Source organism: Engystomops pustulosus, chromosome 10 (genome assembly GCF_040894005.1).
Source record: "Engystomops pustulosus chromosome 10, aEngPut4.maternal, whole genome shotgun sequence".
Taxonomy (NCBI): Eukaryota; Metazoa; Chordata; class Amphibia; order Anura; family Leptodactylidae; genus Engystomops; species Engystomops pustulosus.
Window position 1 is genome coordinate 63,971,729 of NC_092420.1, and position 23,994 is coordinate 63,995,722.

General features: G+C 40.4%; 1 protein-coding gene across 2 annotated transcripts in view; it reads right to left on the reverse strand.

Annotated features, from left to right (window-relative positions):
- The window catches only part of LOC140105034 (uncharacterized), a 307,035-nt gene that overhangs the window by 273,600 nt on the left and 9,441 nt on the right, over window positions 1-23,994 (reverse strand). For both annotated transcript variants that reach the window (XM_072128885.1, XM_072128886.1), the window contains exons 2-3: window positions 16,890-17,008; window positions 10,656-10,703 (exon numbers count right to left, since the gene is read on the reverse strand). In XM_072128885.1, coding sequence (XP_071984986.1) covers window positions 10,656-10,703; window positions 16,890-17,008 — 167 coding nt within the window. The remainder of the gene's footprint in view (window positions 1-10,655; window positions 10,704-16,889; window positions 17,009-23,994) is intronic.

The window sequence follows — 23,994 nt, forward strand, 5'->3', positions numbered from 1 at the left end:
AATCATAATCCAGCATGATACAAAGGGGCACTCAGCATTGGCGGTGCATGCAAAGTTTGTAAATAAACAATTTAAAGCACTCAGGTTATCCCTTTTAAATTAATTTGATTTATTGTCATATGTTCATGATTTTTAGACAGCATGGTAATCAAATATAGTGTAGTACAGTATTTTATATTAAATGTAAGAAAGTGAGAGGTGTCATTTGGGAGAAGCGCCATCTGTCCTACAGGCAGATAAAAGGTACTGATAAAATCCCTGGATATGACTGCAGTAACCCAAGGGTTAATGCAGACATGTGGTAAGCAGGAGTAGTCAGTTTGATCTATGTTGGCATAGCTAGCATAGACACCTTTGTAATGTCCGTACTGGGCCTGCTTAGTTTGGAGTAGGGGTAGGCTGGTAGGGATTCCTACTCCATCTGGGCTTCGGTCCTGGGTTTCTGAATAGCCCACAGATGCGGGTCACAGACCTCGTTAGAGACGGATTTAGACTGCAGACCAGAAGCAGGAGGTGAGGCACTACCTGAAGATCAGAAGGCTGGTCTGAGTTCACACAGCAAAGGTAACCGAGTGCCTCCTGATATTCTCCTGGCCCAGAGGCAGGCAGTGCCCAGATGGGCAGGGTTTTATTTTGTATGTACCCAAGCCAAGACTGGATTTGTGTTTTGGACAAAGTAGTGTGAATAGAACACATGATTTGGAATTTAACTCTGCATGTGTCCCTTCTTCCTGCACTACTACAAGATGTCTACCAGAGCAATTGAACACTTTGTATATAGCATTGCATCAATTTATAAAGCAATGAACATTTTGCGGATGTCTAGCCCACCTTTAAATTCTTTCCTATTATAACATGTGACTGAACTTTTTTCATACTGCAGAACTATATGAACACTTTAGAAAGTGCTCCAATTGGGACTGAACAGAGCACCGTGGCTAATCCACTCAATCACAGCACTAGGCCTGAGTAATAAGAGTTGCTTTATGACAGAGGAGTTTGGAGTTTCATGCGGATGTCCTTTGCATCATGCTTTGGTATTTAACCTCCACTTCTTTCCCACATACAGGAATCTTTACCATGCTGCCAGGAACCCCTTGGTTACTACCTCCAGTCATCTCAGTTTAACTTAGGGGTTGCTCCCTTTAAGCACATTTTAACATATAATGGATATTGTTTGCATAATGAAGAGTTATAAACTTTCACAATATTCTTTCTCTATCAATTCTTTACAGTTTTTCTAAATCTCTGCTTGCTGTCATGCAACAGGAAGCTGCATTCTTCGTGTAGATTAACACCGGCCCATTGTCATGTGATGTCATACAGGTACACTTCTCACTATAATACACAGCTCTGATTACTCTCTGTGATATAACAAGATGTGAACCTGTGTGACATCACATGACCATGGATCATGGTTTATCTACAGGAAGTAAAGAATGAAGCTTCATGTTGCATGATAGCAAGCAGATAAAAACCATAAGTAATTGACACAGAAAGTATAGACATTTGTATAACTTTTCATAAACAATTATTTGCTGGAATGTGCTTAAAGTGGACAACACCTTTAAGTGTATGGAGACAATGATGCTCGCCACTGAAGGGACAATATCAAGTGCAAAGTCTATAACCATGCGGAGGACAGGGTAGTTACTTCAAAACAATCATTTTAGTAGAGGTCAGAACATGAGGAATATATTTCTATATAGTTATACAAAATAGTGTCAAACGAGCAAGCAAACCAAGCTGTACAACACACAGCTGCAAATGTACTAGTGTTTGGATCCACTTAAAGAAAAGAAGCCAAGATTATTATTATAATAAGCAAAGACACACAGACACACACACACACACACACACACACACCCCGTGAACTGTTTTTCATTAGCAACAACATTTTTTTGAGGATTTATTTAAATGAACTAAATATCTGTTGCAGATACCATATGCTCACCAAAGGACCACACAAAACCAAGTTCCATTCGTATTTTCTAGCTAGATTTCCAATTGTTGATCAAAGCCAAACCTTAACAAGATGGACAAGATGGCGGTATTAAAAGTAGAGCAGAGTAAATCACTAACCACCAAAGTGTGAACCTACTTTTGTATAGGATCTTGTTTGTCCCATCTGGCATCAGACATTGAGTGTGTAGTTACACCTTTCCACATGTACTGTACATGGGTTAATAAATAGGATCAGTCTTCCATACGCACTTTAAAAGGCTTTGACAGCAGTGGCCCTATAAGAGATGTGGTTTCTATTCCCCATATACGATATTAAAAGAAAAAACAAATTGCTGTTGTGCAGCTAATCTAAAACAAGTGTCCTCTGTTAATTATGAGAATTCTAGTAACTTTGAAAAGTTTTTCTTTCTCATAATTATGTAGTTTTCACATTTAAGCCTTCTGTTATATACAATGATGCATAAACTCCTAGCTGAGTCACAGAGCAAACAGATGGGATGGTGTGCATCATTTCAATGTTTTTAATAAGGTTACTGAAAGATTACACTACAAATTCATATAATAGAGGCTTTCAGGGCCGGGAGAATATGCCTGTTAGTTTTCTGTTTATAAGTACAGCAGACACTTCATGTTGCCAGAAAATATTCAGCTTTTATAATAAATACAAAAATGTAGAAATACATTTCTAAATGGAACTATGAAAACAGACATTGTGCACCAGTAGATGCGGAATGTGCTGAGCGTAGGGACACTGAGCATCTGTTATAGATATGATAGGTGCACTCTTGACTCTCCCAGAAAACTGTATATATATTGGGTCACCCTCCATTCTGCCATCCAGGTCTCTGTAGATCTTAAGATAGAGACAGTACTGTGAATGCTCAACTTCCCCAAAATGTTTGTAGTAAACTTAAAACATAGTATATAACATCTTATGAAATAGAAGTATTGAATAAAATATGGTATAACAACGTTAGGCCATGTTCACACCTGTACCATTATACATTTCATCGTTAATAGCAGAGAAAAAAAAAAAAAAGGCAGCTGCCAACATCTTTTTTCCACCTTGCCGAAGGTAAATTGACGTCTATAGGGAAAGTAGGTGAACAAATGGCCTTCTGTTCACCTTTTATTTTTAGTTTGTTAAACTCTAAAAAACAGACGGCAAAACTGAAAGACTAGACACAAGAGTAATATCTGATGGAGAATGCGGAGGTGTAGGCTGCTGTGATTTCATGTGATCAGATAAATACATTAAGTAGATGTTGCAGATGTAACGGGACCTTACATGACATCATCCTGGCCATATGACTAAGTGCCCAATGATATAAAAGAGCTCTGTCGATGTTCCATACAACAGCATATCATAGTACTGAGACCTGTCAGGAGCTTAGGAGGCAGGGCAATGCAGTAACCACTGAATATGCATGGCCACAGACTCACATCAGGGGAGTTGCATCTAAGTTTACAAACTGATTTTTTAAGTAATGAAAAGGAACCATATATGGATAAGGGCAATGATAGGTTCTCTTTAACTTACCAAACCTGCCAATATAAGCGGGACTTCTAATTGTGGGGCTTCACACAGAAAATTGCCACAATGGGAATGTTCCTTAAGATTCAAACATTTGACCTTTTGTCCATCGTGCTGAACACAGAGCTGAAGGTGCAGAAACCAATAGCTGTGATTGCATGTTGAATTTGTGGATAACTTTTGAAATCACAAAGGATATTGACAATATGGTGGCTTTCAAGATGGTGTTCATGTTCCAGCCATTGAATTAATTACTTGTTTGGATATTTTATTTTCTTCATGAAATAAAGGGTGTTGTGATGAACAATGGAGATCTACATGCCAGTTTGTCTTGTTCATCAAGCCACCCATATCCCTTACTTCCCTCAGCCTCCGCTTGATAAGCCTAATTGAGCTAGCAAGGGTACTCACCATCACTCCAGGAGGGGTAGCTTTGAAAGATTACTGCAGCCACATCGACTCCATGCATCTCTCCAGGAGACAAATGAGCCATAAAACTTTTGGACCAATATTTTGGTTATGGAGTTATGGTCCATTATAGCCCAAGGGGAACTACATTTTTGGATTGTTATTGTCAGGGGGTCACAGTGCCCCAATTCCCAAGGCTCTAGCACCCTTGGGTCCAGAGATATACATATATCAGGATGGGACCATAGCAAATGGGTCAGGTTTGGAATCAATGTGATCCAGGGATTCACCCGAATCCAATGATACTAGATCCCTGACCCTATGACTTCTCCAAGGTTCTGGACTTAATACCAGGAAGAAGGAACTTTTGAGCCCTCCTGGAGGTGTGCAGAGGCATGTCTGCACCTAATATAATCAGAACATCCCTGATGCTTTTGTCTGGGAAACCATTTACCATCAAATGCAGAGGAAAGATCTTAAGGTGTGGACTATCAGGTTCCATTAGGCCCACACAAGGTACCGTATATACTCGTGTACAAGTCGAATTTTTCAGCACAAAAAAATGTGCTGAAAAACGTCCCCTCGGCTTACAAGAGCCTATTAGGGGAAAAAAAATTACCCACTTAAAAAAAATAAACTTAAACGCGTCCATGCCGGAAGAAAGAAGAGGAGCTGCGGAGAAGAAAGAAGATGGGACGCGCTGACATCGGTAAGCCGCGCCGACATCGGGGAGCTGCGCGGACATCAGAGGGTGAGTATTTAAGTTTATTTTTTTAAGGGCCGTGGGGGCAGGCTGCTGTATACTACTAGGGGCTGCTGTATACTACTAGGGGCTTGCTGTATTCCCACCCTCGGCTTATACTCAAGTCAGTAGTTTTTCTCAGTTTTTGGTGGTAAAATTAGGGGTCGCGGCTTATACTCCAGTATATACGGTAACTGACATACAGATTGCTGATAATTAGTTCTACCTGTGTATTTGTACTCTGCTTAACACACACACTTAAATAATTACATTATATATCTATTGTGTGTACTTGTTGTCTAGGGTGTCCTTAAGGCAATCAAAAATAAAATTTAAATTGTGTTGCTCTTTTATCTCGATCCACAAACCAACGTCAGTGTCTCGATTATATACATGCTAATGGGCTGGTTCCTCACCTTATATAATCCCGTTACAAACTGGGCTTATATTAAAGGAGAACTGGTGGCAGTTTAATTGGGTTGATAAGGCTCTGTTTCACTGAGGCAAGTGAAAGGGGTCTTCTAGCCATTTATGGGTGCAATTTATTGTTGTGCCATGTCTGGCAGATGTGCGGACAATTTTAAATCACTTCCTGTGCCTCTCAGAACCTGTGCATTCTGAGAGTGTCTAAAAAAAAGGATAACTTAGTGACCTTGCATACCATTCAGGGGTCCCGAAATGTCAGTTTCCTTCAAAGCCATCCTCGGACTCTTTATATGTCATTTAACTTACTCAGTATATGCATATATTGGGGCACATTTAGTTAGAAATTTGGAAAATGCACCAAGTGTGCCATTTTCCGCGTAGAATGCTGCGTCCGACGATTCACCAAGATCACACGGCAGAAATCATGAATCTGTCACTTCCCTGCACTGGCCCGACAGAGTTTTCATTTTTGTGGTGTACCTTTAACATACGGCGTGACACAATTTCCAAATGAAATATGGCACTTGGTCCGAATCAGTCGGACCAACCGACTAAACGCCCCCAATTTGTGTCGCATGGAAGAAAGCGCAGCTGCGCCACAATAGGGTTGCATGACACAATAGCAGTGCAGACATTTCTTAAATATCTGTGCAAGCTATTTCAGCCTAGAACAACTTGAACAGTCCAGCAAAAGCATGGGGCAAAGCCCTTAGTAAATAGTCCCCATTAAATCCAACTAAACTTCAATTACATAATAACATGCTGTTGGTCTTGTGACGGCTATCCTTAAAGGTTTTGGCCACTTTACCTCATTTATTTTGTAGTGTGTGTAAGTGTGGGGGACAGGATGTTAAGTAATGTACCAATATACATATATAAATCGTTCTGCTCCACTTGATATGTAAAGTGAAGCCTCCTGTCTTAACACTTACCATATATACTTGTGTATAAGCAGAGTTTTTCAGCACAAAATATGTGCTGAAAAACATCCCCTCTGCTTATACACGAGTCACAGGTCACTTAAAAAAATACTTTAAAAAAAAATAAACTTATATACTCATCCTCCGGTGGCTCCGATGTGCAGCGCTGCTCCCCCCATGTCCGCGCGGGTCCTCTTCTGGCTTCGGCGCCAGTCTTCTAACTTCTGTACATTGCGCTGGGCGCCGCCATTGCTCTCTCCCGTGCGGCGCCTAGTATGACGTCAGCAGCCCGGGAGAGAGCAATGGTGGCGCCCAGCGCGATGTACAGAAGATAGAAGACGGGCGCGGAAGCCAGAAGAGGACCCGCGCTGACATCGGGGGAGCAGCGCTGCACATCGGGGCCCCCGGAGGGAGAGTATATAAGTTTATTGTTTTTTTAATGCTGGACTGTGCTGTATACTACTGGGGGCTGGCTGGGCTGTGCTGTATACTACTGGGGGCAGGCTGGGGTGGCTGTATACTACTGGCGGCAGGCTGTATACTATAGGGGGCTGGGGGGTCTGTGACCAATCCATTTCCCACCCTCGGCTTATATATAGTCAATAGGTTTTCCCAGTTTTTGGTGGTAAAATTAGGGGTCTCGGCTTATACTGGGGTATATACGGTAATTCCTGTGGAGGGTCATGTGATCTCCAAATGTTCTTGAGCAAGTGCCCTGCCAGGACCTAATGACCATATTCATGAATATAAGATTAAAAGTCTTGGCAAGGACACACCAAGATGACATCATCAAAAACCATGCAGGTAATATAGAGAAAAACAGCACTTTCATCCAAATTCCTACCACTCAATTGTTAGCTTACTTTGAGCCAATCTTTCACATCTAAAACATTTAGTAAAAATGGTCACTGTTTACACAACATAGTGAGCATCAATTTACAAACCATGATTTCCAACCATGGGAGTTGGAACACATAGAACAGGTGCAAATCTTACTATTATACCTTACTTGTGTATAAGTGCTGAAAGACTTGAAGCTCTTCTGTGTGCTTGGCCACACCTGGTTAGGGCTCACAATAACTGAAGGAAAGAACTAAAGACATGGCACATATGTAGTCCAAGCACACCTACATGCAGTTTAAGGTTTTTAATAGGATACACGGCCAATATTCATGTTAACGATTTTTTGGCTGGTGTAGCAGCTTTTATCAAACACACAGGGCGACAAGGTAATGTGTAAATTCTGTATAGTGGCGCCTAGGAATGGTGTGGCAGTACTCCCGGGATATTGACAGAGATGTGAATATGACTTAAACAAAGTTCCTTGTCTAGTGATTGGGGGGGGGGGGGGGAATCCAAAGTTCGAAACAAAGCTGAACCCATAGGAACCAGTTTTTTTATGCAAATTGAGCCAATGTTATACAAGGAAAAAACAAGCACCAAGCCATGGAATTACATGCGAAATAACTACAAGCTGCAGCTTTAAATTAATTTAGCAGATACACTCATTTTGTGATGGACAAAAATAAAAAAAAAGTTTGCCTTCTTTGGAAATCCACCATGGTAACCTTTAGCTAGAAAATACATTTGACCTTTATAAAGCAAATGTCTTCTATGGGGGCAGGTTGTAAAGACACAAACCCCCTCAAGGAGAGTATCATTTAAGGCAGAGCTGCCAATAATGTGTTGGTTAGAAGAAACAAAAGATATAAAACTTTAAAACTCATTAACAAAGAGTTTACAAACAAGAGCGAAAAAACCCATCAGACCCATAAACTTCTATTTTTAAGATCATGCTGTATCAAGTTTAGCATTTCCAGTAGAAAATTTATATACTGTAACTTAAAGAGAGACAAGAGGATTGAAAAAACTAAATTGCTATTTTTATTATAATGTGCCCTTTTGGGGCTACGCAATAAACTTCACATCACTGACACTAATTATTTTGGCATCTTATTGGAAGTCAAGATTGAAAAAAGTAAAAGCAGAACTCCAAGAGCAAAGCAAGTTCTTGGCAGAGTTTTCTCTCCCTGCATAGTAGAGTTTATTTACAGCTAAATTAAAAGCTTGATGTCAGATCTGGGTCCTTCAGAACAAAATCTTAATAATTAACTGGCAAAACTGAACATGATCGTTTCTGACACACCTACACTGGTAATTATTGCTTTCAGGCCATTTGCTAATGAAATTAATGTATTCATTGCCCTAACACATTAACATGACTCTTCCACAGTGTCCCACATTTCATGAAAAATAAATAAAAACTACAGAAAAAAAAATGGCAATAAGTTACCTTATGATGGAAAAGAAATGTACAACATTAATGAGAAAGAATAATTTGCCTTGAGAAGACTAAATGGGTTAGTATTTATATATTGTGTGATATTGCTATGACACTTATTGTTTTAATTGGCTGTAATATATTACCGCTTCCATATTCCTTATGGCAGAATGTGGCATTTATAGAAAGCAATTAATAGAAAACTAAAGAGCAACTGCAAAGCATGTAGAAGTATTAGCTTGCCATCTAAAATCATTGGGTGCCAGTTATCTGGATCATATTTACATTGCCCATTCTCTTCTTCCAATTCTACAAATGATGAGTACACCATGAAAGGTGTGCACCTCTTCGGAAATCAGAAATTTTTGAAATTATTGCAGAAATGATTAGAGCGGCATAGAGTAAAATATGAAACTTACTTCCTTAAAAAGGGGGTTTTCCACAGGATAGTTGCTTATCGGTAGGGGTCTCTTTGATGAGACCGCCACAGATCACGAGAACAGGACATCTGATGTACCTCTGTCCGACCCCTTGTCACTCCCTGAGAGGAGCAGAGTAGATGGCGGTGCAGACCATGAATAAGGTTTTAGCCGAAAAGCGTAGGTAGTTTCCGGTTTTTCATTATCGAATGTAATATCATAATATGCGTATGGGAGAAGAAGATTTCATTGCACCCTCCTTGGCTGCATTTCGTGCTGGTATTTTTCTTCTATTGTGTGTGCCTCCGGACTTTATTGTGGATCAACGTGCACCTACAGTAAACTGCGGTGTGAGCTGGACTTTTTCTGTTTTTATTCAAGCGGTCGCACATGTCCGTTCTGCTCTATTCATCACTATGGAGCATACAGTGATGGCCAAGTGTGGTACAACCACCATCAGCTCATGGGAAAACCCCTTTACGGAAGCTTCTTGACTTGGTTATACCATTACCCACTCCTGATTTCAGTTTACAAACTCACAAAACACTGGATAACTGAACATAAATAAAGCTGAAATGTAATCTAAATGCTCAAAGTCCCATGAAGCCAGCACTCAACATCTGACTTGCACCATAGAGAAGCAACAACTCCTTCTCTGGTGTCTTTGGAAACTGAAGTGGTTTTTCCTTGCCTCATACCACTGTGTAATGCACACTATAAACTATATGCAATTCATAATGTAAAATAATCGGAATACGTGATTATTATTGAAACAGAAGGGATTACTGGAAAATTCTGTATAATAAAGGTCCAGCAACTTAACACAATTTATGATCCTATAATAGATTAGCCCATCCTGAACAGAATTTCACATCACGGATTAAAAAAACTGGACGCTTTCTACCATAAAAACTTCTACCACTTGAAGGCTCAAATCTCACTAATCTGCTGTCCACTACCAGTTGTCATAGAATGTCAAAATAAAATATATTAACTAGGTGGGTTGAACCCTGGACACAAGCACCGCTCCCAGCAGCAACTTCGCCGGCAGTCATCCGTGCTTGGGCGTCAGGACCTCTGGGCTGGTTGAGAGGTTTTAACTATTATAGAAGTCTTCTCTGCATTGTGCTCAGCTCTTTACATCTAATTCCAAGGAAATTTATAATGCCTCATCCACCAGTTTTCTGGCTACCAAAGCTGTTGTGAGGCATTTACAATCCCATTCATGTGTATATATATATATACACACACACACACACACACACACACAAACAATACACACATACTGGGAAGTGATGGGGACTTTTCCACCTGAGTAGTGTTTGTTGTAATCTTATCCATAGATGGTGAACTGTGGGAACCCTGAATGAGATCTTATAATAGAGATGCAAGATGTTACATTTTTGAAGTTATCTGTAACCCAAAGAATTTTCCCAAAGGCTGTAGTTGCAGAGTTTTCATCTCCCCACATGTGCCATTCCCCCTTTTAAGGAGGTGCCTTCCACATCAAACTATGGAGGTTTTGGGAATACCAATTTATTTAATTTTTGAGCAAGTTTGGCTGGCAAAAACTGTACTCCATATCAGCACCTTGTATTCATTTATTCATCTTCTGTGCATGGAGAATTGATGTAACCAATACTAATTATTATACACCATTTGTTATGGTTGGTTTCTCACATTTGAACTATTATAAAGTTGTGTACATGTGATAAACTCTCCCAACATTGACATATGGGAGATTTGTTTACTGTACTTGGTATAACTAAGAGACAGGAAAACCAGGACCAGTAGCCGGGCGATCCATTACTGCACTGATAAATGCTGCCAATCCAACAACAGCCAGATCTCCCATTATAAGCCACCAGAGGTTAAATATATCACATTGCCCTATGCAAGCAGGAGGTAGAACCTCAGTAAACATATACAAAGTCTTAGAAAACAGGATCTTTCTGCTTACCTTAGCCGTGCATGCACTACATTGTTGTCGATTTTCATTACCGGATCCCTGTTAAAGAAAACATCTTGTTAAGATATAAAATTATTTTTTCTAGGGAGAGGAAGAATACAAAAATATCCATTTTTCTGGCAGTGCAGGAGAAGCAGCTCGCCAGAGAAATAATGAGAAATGAATGTTTTATTATTTCAAAATCTGGTTCACATTTGACAGTTGGCACCTTTATTACATTTTTTTTGCATTTTTCTAAAATTGGTCTAGAACTCGTCCTTGAGTACACATGGCTATGTATTCATAACTGACCAATATTAACAAGAGGTCATGAGTGAATAGATCTAATGCTACAATAAGTTCTCGTCTGCGGCATGGAACAAAATTATGTGTTTAAAATCTTAAGGTAAATGCAGGTGAATAATACACAGTATTAGAAAAGCACACTGAACAGCTTGTGGATCAACAGAATAAGAATGGTAGGAACAAAAGTAAAGTTACCTCAGCTATGAAAAAATAGATGCATTCTCTTGTTTTTCACAGGAGGTACTCTACTTTTAAAAAGATTGGTCACACAGTCCTTTAAAATAAAGTGTGCCATTAATTTTTTGAATGGACAAATTTTCATGGTTACATTCGTATTATAACTTATGTTATGGAGATTCCTCCAAATAAAGTGTGCTTTAAAAGTGTGATAGCTTTATTATAAAGTACCTTCTTGCATTAGAAAGCTATAAGCAGTGACCCAAAATGATGTGTGAGCACATACAAAGACCAGCTGATCATCAGGTTTAAGCACAGCCATTCATGGCATATCAGGCCAGAAACCAACTCTGGTAGCGTACACTTAGATCAATATGTTGATTTTTGTCTCGGGATAAAAAGAGCAGCCCAAGTTAAATTGACACACACCTTTTAGATATACAACTACTGACGGTACAACAAGTTACAGGTTTCCTCCAGAAGAATGTTTGGCATAAAACACAAAACAAAGACCCAGATGTGACCTGAGATTTTTACCCTTTTTCGGACACTCCCTGCCTTCCAATGATGAAGATGCTTGGCTCTTTCTGAACCACAGTCAGATACAAATGTCTCAGCTTAAAGTCATAGAGCAGCAGTGTCACTGGACCCGACTGATCCCTTAGCACATTTGGAAACCAAACAAGCTTCCATTGGGAGTCCTGCATCTCCCCATTCTAGGGTTGGGAATATATGCGGATGTACCGTAACTTCTTTATGAAATCACATCTAGGAGAATTCCTTTGCAGCAGAACTTTGTGCTTTAGAAAAACAAAAAACATCCAACTAGTCAGCCAATGGTAAGAAGAAGTAGAAGACTAAAATACTAAATACAATACTATAAACTTGAATTTTCACTTATTGCAGAACAATAACATTTTAAACTTGTACTATTCTTAACCATTAAAATAGGCACCTCAGAAAATCCCTTTAACACTAGTAACTAGTAGGTTAGTAACTAGAGATGAGCGAGTATACTCGTCCGAGCTTGATGCTCGTTCGAGTATTAAGGTACTCGAAACGGCTCGTTGCTCGGACGAGTATTTCCCCTGCTCGAGATCGAGCATGTAATTAAAAAAACACAGTGAAGAACAATGAAGAATAGAATAAAAACAGTGAACACAGTGAACACAGGATCATTTAAGTGAAAAACACAGTGAAGAATAGATTACAGATGTTCGGCACATCTGCTTACTTGTCGGAAGATACGCGCGGAACGGCAGCAGGGAGACATCGGGCAGCACGGGGGAGACATCGGGCAGCACGGGGGAGACATCAGTGGAAGAAGAGGAGCGGATCCCGGGACAGCGTATCACCCCGACAAGTAAGCAGATGTGCCGAACATCTGTAATCTATTCTTCACTGTGTTTTTCACTGCGTTTTTCACTTAAATGATCCTGTGTTCACTGTTTTTATTCTATTCTTCACTGTTCTTCACATCTGATAACTTGTCGGGAGATAATATACGCGCGGAACAGTGAAGAATAGATTGCAGATGTTTGCATACATCTGCTAACTTATCAGAAGACTTTTTCAATTAAATAACACATTTTATTCCTGAACCATGGTCCCTTTGAAAAATGCTCGGGTATCCCATTGACTTCAATGGGGCTCGTTATTCGAGACGAGCACTCGAGCATCTGGAAAAGTTTGTCTCGAATAACGAGCACCCGAGCATTTTAGTGCTCGCTCATCTCTATTAGTAACCCTACATATAAAGAGAAACAATTTGTCCCTCGGTCCTTCACGAAGACAATAAACTGGGACCGTATTTCGCAGCACTACCTCGGACTTCTCAGACACTCAGTATCTGTGTCCAGTCCATAGTGTTGACTCAGTTTTGTGAAACATGGATCCTCCACATCTACTAGTTCAGGATGTGTGAAATGTAGTGGCATAGCAGCCACAAGGACAAATCTAGGTGTAGCACAGTATTTAGGGATTTGCACCACCCAGTGTAGGGTGTACAAGTAGGGCAAGAAGTTAACACAGAGATCAAGCGGAGGATAAGCTAATGCCCATAGTAACATTGGGAGAGCCTAACTCAAGTAAAACCACAGGGGCACAGTTAGGGTACCAGCACCAGTTCGAGAACTGTTCAGGTATAGTAGAGCCCCAAAGAATAACAGCCATTTGTTAGGGCACAACAGTCTACAACATACTGGAGAGAAGGTCCAATTCGAAAATCATAAAACTACACAATGCCACTACACTGCATTTTGTGATGGACCACTTTATCTTTATCAACACAAATAGAAAACCCCAACCCATAAAGAAGCAGTAGTTTCCTTCTGAAAAATCTCTTTGGTTAAAGGAAACCAAAACATACTATTTTCCAGTTCATAAATACAAAATGTGTCTTTCATTTCAGTTAATTTAAAAAGCGCTGTATTGTAACTGTTCCCTGGTGGCATTTGAAGAGCACTTGCCCAGAAACATTATTGAATTTCATTGCTAGTTATGTACACAAAATGTGGTTAGACCAAAATGGAAGAAAAATAGCAAAGACAAAAAAAAAAAAAAAAAATTGTGACACTTGACAAATTTAAAGCTTTCAGATATCATCATTCATTCTTCAAATAGGCACATATTGTACATTTACAATAGACCAAAATGTCCAGAATCTTAACCACAAGGAAACTGGCAATAATTATTTTCTTCCAAAGAGGCACACACAGAAAAATATTCATGTGTCAATGAGGCTCAAACAGATTACGATAAGGACGGGGAAAGTATACCATCCTCTTACACCCTACATCTTGTGTTCTAGGCATTTCTTAAGATCTTTAAGGATTTAAGAGTTTTTTCCGCCTTCCGAAAAGTTACAACTTTATATTTTATTTTACAGCACAGCATGGAGGGCTTCTTTTTTGTTGTACAAATTGTACTTCCTAGTGGTACCAGTTAATATTCCACCTCACTCAGCGCCATTCACTTGAATGGGATGAGATAAGGCAACCGTACAATTTATGGGTAAGTTTTTGAGACTGTAGAATCCACACAGTACTCATCCAAAATTGAGGGTACATGTGCAAGAACTGCAGCCTTTTTCCAGCATCTCTCTAACTTGGCTGACAGTGGTCCAGATTGCAGATTTAGGGAATTTTATTAATGGTATGGATTTTTATATGGAAGTTTTGAACATGTGTCATAGGATCACCCTTTCAATCAGAATTGGTTTGAGAAAAGCAAAAATTGATAACAATGCTTTCAAAAATGTGACTTTCAGGCTTCACATTTCACAATCTACGTTAGCTTTAAAAATGTGAGATTACCATTATTTTCTCAAGAAAAGAAAGATCATAGATGGAGGACTCTCCAAACTACATCATGTGGGTACCAGGACAGTTGGAAGAATATGAAATGAAGTCTGTCCATCCAATTCAAAGTGAAGAGGTTGGATCATCACAAAGTCCAGTTCTGGCGCAAGAAACCAAGCTAGGTTGTATGCTTCCTAAATTGTCAGATCCCAGACATCTATGCAAGCACCGCGCGATGGCCATTACTGAAGTCTGGAATGATGCGCCCCCCCAAAAAAAAATTAAAAATAAAAGGGTGGATGAGCCTCAACTTCAAAATTGTTGCATCACCTTAAGTTTGCAAAAAAAGTACAAAAAGCAGAAAATAGAAGATTTTGGTGATTTGAGGCGATGAGACAAAATGTCAAGAGGGGGCTCTGAAAGAATCAAGGGAAAAGGGAGGTTATGGATTGAGTAATTTAAGGAACTTGCATAAGATGCATGCGCTTATCCTATATGATGATTAGTCTAGTAGACACGGGGGGTCCTGCCAGCACCCAGTCTCCTAGGGCATGCACGGCGTCTTCAGGAGATTTAAAGGGCCAGCACACCGCTGAATGGTGCACTGGTTAAACACTTCCCCTTTAAAAGTCCAGCGCCTTCCTTCCTGCTTTGCCGGATCTTTGTGCCTCTCAACCTCAGCGAAAGCTCCATAGCGGTTACCCTGCATTCCAGTGCTACCCGATTCCTTGTGCCTGGACCTGACCACGAGATTGTCTGCCGTTTCTGTACCTCGACCTTGGCCGCCACTGCAGACAAGTCATGCCTGTGGAACGACCTGGTGGTACCACGCCGCAGCTAGTCCAGCCCGCTTTGCAGTGGTTTCTGGTGAAAACCAGGTACCACTTAGACTCTGGTCCCAGGTAGTGGCTTGTGTCTATTTTTTTTTTTTTTTTTTGCACCTATGGACTTCCATGATCAGCATCCAGCCGATGTGAAAACAATGACGTTGCGAGGCGTCTGTGGAAATCACTGAACCACGGATGTGAAAAACAACGCCAGAGCCCTGATAAATTAGATTGCAGGACTTCATGGGCGCTATGGCACATCTGTGGGAGTTTGGTTGATAAGTTTATTTTTAACATTTAAATCTTTTTTTAATAAGAGTTTCCATTGATGCATGAAGTTAGAAAGCCAACTTAACACAAATAAAATTTCATGAACTTCTTGCAATGTACTAGAAAAAAAATATTTTTTTTTAAGTGAATACACAAGTGCAGAATCTTCTGTGAAAGGACATAAAGAGGTCCTACAAAGGATTTACTTGTGAGAGGAAGATGTAAATCATTTTTATTAATGGTTTGGGTTTCTAACATTCACTAAAAATAACTTGTGAACATTTTTCATATAATGTAAAAGCAGCAAACCATTAAAATGCCCAATTTACAGGTTTAATAAAGTTTAACCTATAAAACGTATTGGTTTATCCAATGTTTGTTATTTTACCTCAAACAAATTGATTTCTAGTATGAAGGAGAACTATAATTTGATATGGGGTCCAAAGACCAAGACTCAACTTCATTAATCAGTCCTGTGACTTTGTCCGTGTAGAGCAGACACAGATGGAGACTGGTTACATGCAGGGTCGGCGCCAGCACTGGGCATACCTGGGCAAGTGCCAAGGCCCATAGCTGATAGTGAAACCTGGAGCCGACCGACCCTGGTTACATGTCCACATCACATGTTCTGCACCGGGATGGGCAGCCCACCTCAGCCCACTTTAGAAAGCCCAACATTTTGTGAATCATAAAAGTAAACTATTAAATCTCTGTTTTGTGATTAATGACACTAAGTTTTGTTGTATTCATTTATTTTTTTATTTTCTTATGGGTTTTTGTATCAGACCATCATATTCCTGGAATACCCCTTTAATTAAAGCTTTTAATATTTTTTGGTAGAAATCAATGAATCTGTAGACTCGGTACAATTCTTCATAAAATGTTTGATAAAGGAAAAAAAAGGCATTTTGCACCGGATGACCATTTCAAAATGGCAGATGTCATTCAACGAAATTGGAGCATTTTATGAAGAAAATGAATGAATGAATGAATGAATGAATGAATGTAATGTAATGTAATGTAATGTAATGTAATGTATGTAATGTATGTATGTATATGAGTACTTTATGTGCACAATATGGCTCATTTAGTAGCATTTAGTAGCCATTTAATTATTGCAATATTTGGCAGGACCCAGCAGGACCCATTGATGAGAATTTTATGACATATCATAAAACACCTTTATTGGCAAAACCCCATCAAGATCTGGGGATCAATTAACTCATACATTGTGTTTATAGTTTAACCATTATGAGGGCTTGTGAATTTAAGAGATATTTGTAAAATCTGTATCTTGTAAACCCATAAAAATAGACTTCTAGAGCATTTATCCATCTGTAGCCCAATGACATGAACCAACAGCTCACCTTCTGTATCCATGTCAGCAAGCACTGGTGGTGTCCAGCCAAGTCTGTGCAATCGCAAAAGTGAAGCAGCTGCTCTTGGCCTTTCTTCGCAGTTTCCCGACATATAAAACATTCTCCCTCTGTTAAAAAAATGAAATAGGAGAAAGCTCAACTTCATCTGTTTCTTACTAAAGAGTAACCATTAGATTCTTATTAAATTAATAAGTTATCTCCCCCTTTATGTGTTATCTGCCCATGTAGAATACTGGAGCAATTTGCGTTTGAAATACCAAGCGCCACCTTTATTGAAGTTTTCAGACAAATTTCACCTCATCCGGTCTAGCCTGTGCGCCAGAAAATTCAATACTGTGGCACAGCAAACAAGACCAACTATTAGGAGGTGCAGAGCAAGACTCACCAGTCTTATACTGCACTAGATTAATCATCAACACAAAAAAAAAGAAAAAACTTAAATACCAGAATAAAAATGGACCTTTTACCAGTTTTGAATTTCAAATTTGTGATTTTTTTTTCTGTGTAGTTGGAACAATATAGTGGATCAAATGCACCCAAAAATGATAAAAACAAAAAAACTATGACAAGTTAACCATACAGTGGCTTATTGAGTAGGCACATGGTTGTTGTTTTAAAGAATTGACTCCGCCACTCTTTCCATGGCCCAGACTCATCACAAGTACCCCAAGCTGTATTCCTGTGTGGGATCTCTTTGCTGAGCACAGCACAGAATCTCCCTTATGCTCTGGGTAAGAGCAGTAACATGCTTTTGGTTAAATGCTACTGCAGAGGGGAACAAGGGGAGAAGTTTGTATGCAAAGATCTAAGAAAATAGAAGTGACAACATGTTTACAGTGCTACAAGTCCAGCTACAACTCTGTAATGTAAACCCTTCTTTCACAGGCCTAATGTGACTAATGCATGCAAAAGGTATGATTCATAGTATCATAGTATATAAGGCCGGAAGGAGACTCAAGTCCATCAAGTCCAACCTTCAAGAATTAAATAAATGTTTTATCCCCATAACCCGTGATATTTTTTCTCTCCAGAAAGTCATCCAGGCCTCTCTTGAACATGTACATAGAGTCGGCCATAACAACCTCCTGCGGCAGAGAGTTCCATAGTCTCACTGCTCTTACAGTAAAGAACCTTTGTCTATGGTGATGGTAGAATCGCCTCTCCTCTAGGCGTAGAGGATGCCCCCTTGTCCTGGTCACAGGCCTAGGTATAAAAAGATCTTTGGAGAGATCCTTGTACTGTCCGTTCAGGTATTTGTACATTGTAATGAGGTCTCCCCTCAGTCGTCTTTTTTCTAAACTGAATAATCCCAAATTTTGTAATCTGTCATTGTATTCTAATCCCCCCATTCCCCTAATAATCCTGGTTGCTCTCCTCTGCACCCGTTCCAGCTCTACTATATCCTTTTTATACACTGGTGCCCAAAACTGTACACAATATTCCATGTGTGGTCTGACCAGGGATTTGTATAAGGGCAGAACTATGTCTTTATCATGAGAATCAAATCCTCTCTTGATACATCCCATTATTTTATTTGCTTTAGCAGCAGCCGCCTGGCTCTGGTCACTAAAATTAAGTTTACCATCCACCAATACGCCCAAGTCCTTTTCAGCTTCAGTTTTACTAAGTAATTGACCGTTTAGAACATAATTATACTTTTTGTTTCCATGGCCCAAGTGCATAACTTTACATTTATCTACATTAAACCTCATCAACCATTTTTCTGCCCATCCCTCAAGCTTCCACAAATCCCTCTGTAATGCTAGACTATCGACCTCAGTATTTATTACTTTACACAGCTTAGTATCATCTGCAAATATTGAAACTTGACTGTGTAAACCCACTACAAGGTCATTAATAAAAATATTAAAAAGAAGTGGCCCCAATACTGACCCCTGTGGCACTCCACTGGTAACATCAACCCAATCTGAGAATGTGCCATTAATGACCACCCTCTGTTTTCTATCACTAAGCCAATTACTTACCCAGATACACAGATTTTCTCCTATTCCCAGCAGTCTCATTTTATATACCAACCTTTTATGTGGCACAGTGTCAAATGCCTTTGAAAAGTCCAGATATACAACATCCACAGCGTCCCCCAGATCCAGTCTTGAACTTACCTCCTCGTAGAAACCAATCAGATTAGTCTGACAGGACCGATCTCTCATAAACCCATGCTGACGCTGGGTTATAAGGTTGTGCACAGTGAGATACTCCAGGATAGCATCTCTAATAAACCCCTCAAATATTTTCCCCACCACAGCAGTTAGACTTACGGGTCTGTAGTTTCCAGGATCGCTATTTGATCCTTTTTTGTATATTGGTACCACATTTGCTATGCGCCATTCCTGTGGAACATAACCAGTCCTCAGTGAATCTTCAAATATTAAAAATAACGGTCTGTCTATCACCGTACATAATTCATGCAGAACCCGGGGGTGTATGCCATCTGGCCCAGGTGATTTATCTATCTTAGTGGTTGCGAGGCGGCGCCGTAACTCTTCCTGGGTTAAACTGTTGACATTATAAAAAGAATTTACATTATTCCTCATTGTGTCTTCCACCAGGGGATTTTCCTGGGTAAAGACAGTTGAGAAGGCGACATTCAGTAGATTGGCCCTTTCCTCATCTCCTTCCACCATGACCCCCATGTTATTTCTAAGGGGACCCACACTCTCTGTTTTTAGTTTCTTATCATTTATATACTTGAAAAATAATTTGGGATTATTTTTGCTCTCCCTGGCAATATTTCTCTCAGTCTCTATTTTTGCGTCCTTTATCTGCTTTTTACAGGATTTATTTTTCTCTCTATAATCCTGTAATGCCTCATCACTACCTTCACGTTTTAGCACCTTAAACGCTTTATCTTTCTCGCTTATTGCTTTCCTTACAAGACTAGTTAGCCACATAGGCTTTTTCTTGTTCCTTTTATGCTTTTTCCCATAAGGTATGTGTTTCTCACAGGACTTTTTCAGAATATATGAGAAAAAGTCCCATTTTTGAGGGGGGCTTTTGTCTTTGAGAGCATTATCCCAGTCTATGCCTTTAAGGTCTTCCCTTAGTTGATGAAAATTTGCCCTCCTGAAGTTTAGAGTGTTGGTTGCCCCTTCACTAACGTGCTTAGTAAAGCGTAATACAAAATCAATGATATTATGATCACTATTCCCCAGGTTCCCCCCAACCTGTAGTTTTGATACCCTATCAGGTCTGTTGGTAAGGATAAGGTCCAGCAGTGCCCCCCCTCTTGTTGGCTCCAGGACTAGTTGCGACAGGTAATTGTCTTTTGTTGTTGACAAGAACCTGCTACCTTTGAAGGACCTGCAGGTTTCTGCCCCCCAGTCAATATCTGGGTAATTGAAGTCCCCCATGATAAGTACTTCACCATGCTTTGAAGCCGCATCCATTTCACTTATCAGCATTTCCTCTGCTGCCTCCATTATATTTGGAGCCTTATAACAAACCCCTAGTAATATTTTATTTTTATTTTTCCCTCCTCTTATCTCCACCCACAGGGACTCCACATTTGCGTTACTGATGTCATCTCGCAAGACGGGCTTGAGGCAAGAATTCACATATAAAATCACCCCTCCCCCTTTTTTATTTATACGATCCTTTCTAAAAAGACTATAACCATCTATAGCAACAGCCCAGTCATAGCTACTGTTCAGCCATGTCTCGCTGATACCCACTATATCATATTTCCGTTCCAACATCAAGAGTTCCAGTTCCTCCATTTTGTTTGTGAGGCTTCTGGCATTTGTGTACATACACTTTATATGGTTTTCCCTGTCCGTATTCCTTTTGTCCTTATTCCCCAATCTCATTCCAGCCCCCCTTCCTCCCCCTTGGACTATGACTCTTCCCAGCTCTCTATGTACACTGTCTATTTGCCCTGCACAAGTGTAGTTGCCCTCCCCCCAGGTCTCTAGTTTAAACACTCCTCCAACCTTCTAGCCATTTTTTCCCCTAAAACAGCGGCCCCCTCCTCATTGAGGTGCAGCCCATCCCTACTGTAGAGCCTGTAGCCGACAGAAAAGTCAGCCCAGTTCTCCATGAACCCAAACCCCTCCTTCCTACACCAACTTTTGAGCCACTTATTTACCTCCTTGATCTCCCGCTGCCTTTCTGGTGTGGCACGTGGTACAGGCAGTATTTCTGAGAAAATTACCTTTGAGGTCCTTGCCCTGAGCTTATGGCCTAAATCTCTGAAATCATTTTTAAGGACCTTCCACCTACCTTCACGACCAAAGTCTAGGGTTAATCGCCCGTGCGGCAGTAAGCACAAAACCAACCAGTGGGAATTTAGCTTTAGCAATGGGCAGGAGAAGAACAGAGAGCAAGAAAGTGGACTGAGTTTTCAACCTAGAGATTGGCGAGATCCTTGATGAGCAAGATAACCTGTTGCCCAAAAGGGATGTAACCAAGAGGCACCCCCACCAAACATAGGTCATGGAGCTACCTGGAGCCCTTTATCTCCAGCAAACATCTGGTGAGTTGGGGGAAGAGAAGATGCAACAGATGCACAAGCGAGTCAGGATCTTAAAGTTAGTTTCTTGCACTTTAGCCGAGATTGAGCGCTTATAACAAAAACAAAAGACCTGGGACCAATCTTTCTCACCAAGAGCAACTGCCAGATCCCTTTCCTGACTTTGTAAATAGGTTCGCTTGAACCAAGCAAAAGAGCAGAAAGCACGGAAATGGCACGTGTAGGAAGGCGAGCGCTGATACAGAGGTTTTCAAACAGGAGCAGGGCCCTATGTAAGTGGAGCTTGGTTTTGTTCAGTGTGTACAAGTGGGTAAGCAGAGCATGTTCCCAAGCAGAGTTTGCCTTGGGTGTCACCCCTCAAACGCTGCAGTGTACATTTTAATACCGTTGGCCTCTATGAAAAAGTGAAAAATGTCAACCAGCCATTAGTCCAAAGGGGCTTAAAAATATCTGGCAGAGCATCTAGGAGGGAACTCTGGGTTGTTTGTCACTGGTGTCATAGGGCTGTCATGTTGGGTCAGTAAAGTGCTACAAAAGAATGTACAGGTCTTCAAAACCTGACCTGACACTAGCTGGAGTTTTACAATCTGATGGTTACTGTGTAAGTGCAGAGGAGACCAGGGGAGGGACTCAAGAGAACATGGAGCCAGACTCACCCTAAGTCCCACCCAGAGCTTCCCCCAGCATTATGAAGCCAGACCAATATTCTGGCCAGGGATGCGGCTATATAATAGCCTTCAAAGTCTGGAAGCCCGAGAAATGGTCTAGAAGAGATACAGAAGACGAGGCAGGACAGTCATCTTGATACAAGTAGCTTGCCCTAGCCAGGACAACTCCTTACGCTACCAAGCTAAAAGTTCATTTTCAGAGAAGTCAAAGGGCAAATAGATCTACCACAAGCGTGTCCTCCAAGGCTGCCAGGATGTTTGTGCAAAGATCCAAGATACTTTAGAGACTCATCTTTCAAAGTAAAAGGGAAAACGCAGTTTCAGAAATCTTACTAGACAAGGGTATAGGCCTACATTCAAAGCAACGATCTTGCCAATGTTTACTTTATAATTGCTAAAATAAATTGGAGTCTCCATCAATGCTGACAGGCATAAAAGAGGGTCTAATGTAGAGTAAAACATCATCAAAAGCTGAGGTCAGTATTAGCTTGTATGACAGCCAACAGGTGTTCAGGACATGCTCTATATCTTATGACTTACTCACGGTACATTGGATAATACGGCCAGTAAAATGGATGACCATATTGGCAATTGAAATTAATGTGGACATATGCTACCCATATGAAAAAAACAGTATGGTATGGGTAGAATACGATCATTTTCTTCATGTGAAAGAGGCCTTAGATTCATGTGGTTTTCTTTAGAGCAGTTATCTTTTGTATATACATCTATGATGTACATGAGCTTAATAACATATCACACATACATACATACCCACACAACTTATATGGGGCTTATTTATCAGGGCTTCTACACCAAAACACTGGAATAAAAGCCCTAAAATAATCACAAATTCTAGCGTATTGCGGCACACTTGCTGCAACCAACATGTGAAAAGTTGGCGGCTTTGTATGCCAGACAGGACCTAGCTTCAAAATAGAACATGGTGCAGGCACAGAGATGCAGTGGTGCCAACATAATTAACCAACAAAAAGTATATACATACGCACAGTTTGTACACATGCATATGGCAGAAGTGCGGGAGACCCAGGCTAAGTAAAATTAGTAAAACTCCTCTCTGGCTGGACCCTGTGATGAAGTTGCGCTGGAACGCATGAGCAATTTAGATTTGCTCATGGTAAGGGCATCACAGGCCCCTGGACTTTGAAGGTAGTGGCTGTAATGGCTATAGTTATGCCCCTGAAGGCAGCACAGTATGATGCAAATAGCACCAGGACTGATATAGTACACAACCAGTCTTACTACTATGTGCATTCTAAATAACTAGCTCACACTACCAGTCTATTAGAACATGCAGGTCTTCAGAGTGACCTAAAAAAAGGCAATTATTTCAGATTTCTACTGGTCTCAGCAGCCTTCTCAACCTACTCAAGTGCCCTGAAAATTCTCTCCCTAGCTCTGTCTCCTCTCCGAAATGGTGCCGAGACATGTGACCCTTGCAGAAGGGTCACATGTCCTGCCTAGCCAATCTCAGCCACGCCAATAAAGGACATTGTTGTGGATGTTAGGGCTTCTCATCAGCCAATCAACTAGCTCACTGTGTTTTCTGAACATAGTTGTGGGTGCCAAGATGGCCACATTTGGTACTTTGCAATTCAGGTCCAATCCACACTAGAAATAAGGGATTAAAAAACTGACATGAGTTGTGTCCCAGGGTGAGTCTATCAGCAAGATATCATCTAATTCACTATGCACATGAGGTCAGCAATGGATCACCTGTATAGCACCAGAATTTAGCAGCCACTGCACCATTATTTTTATAAATGTGTGTAATAAAAATTGGTGAGAAAACTGGTACTTATTGAAAGAGAGGGGGTTTGAGTGTAGCATACAGTTTTCACCTCTTGCCAACATAATTGTTATGGCCTACTTTCTACCCAATAATTGGTGCCAGAATAGTGGCACAATCCATTAA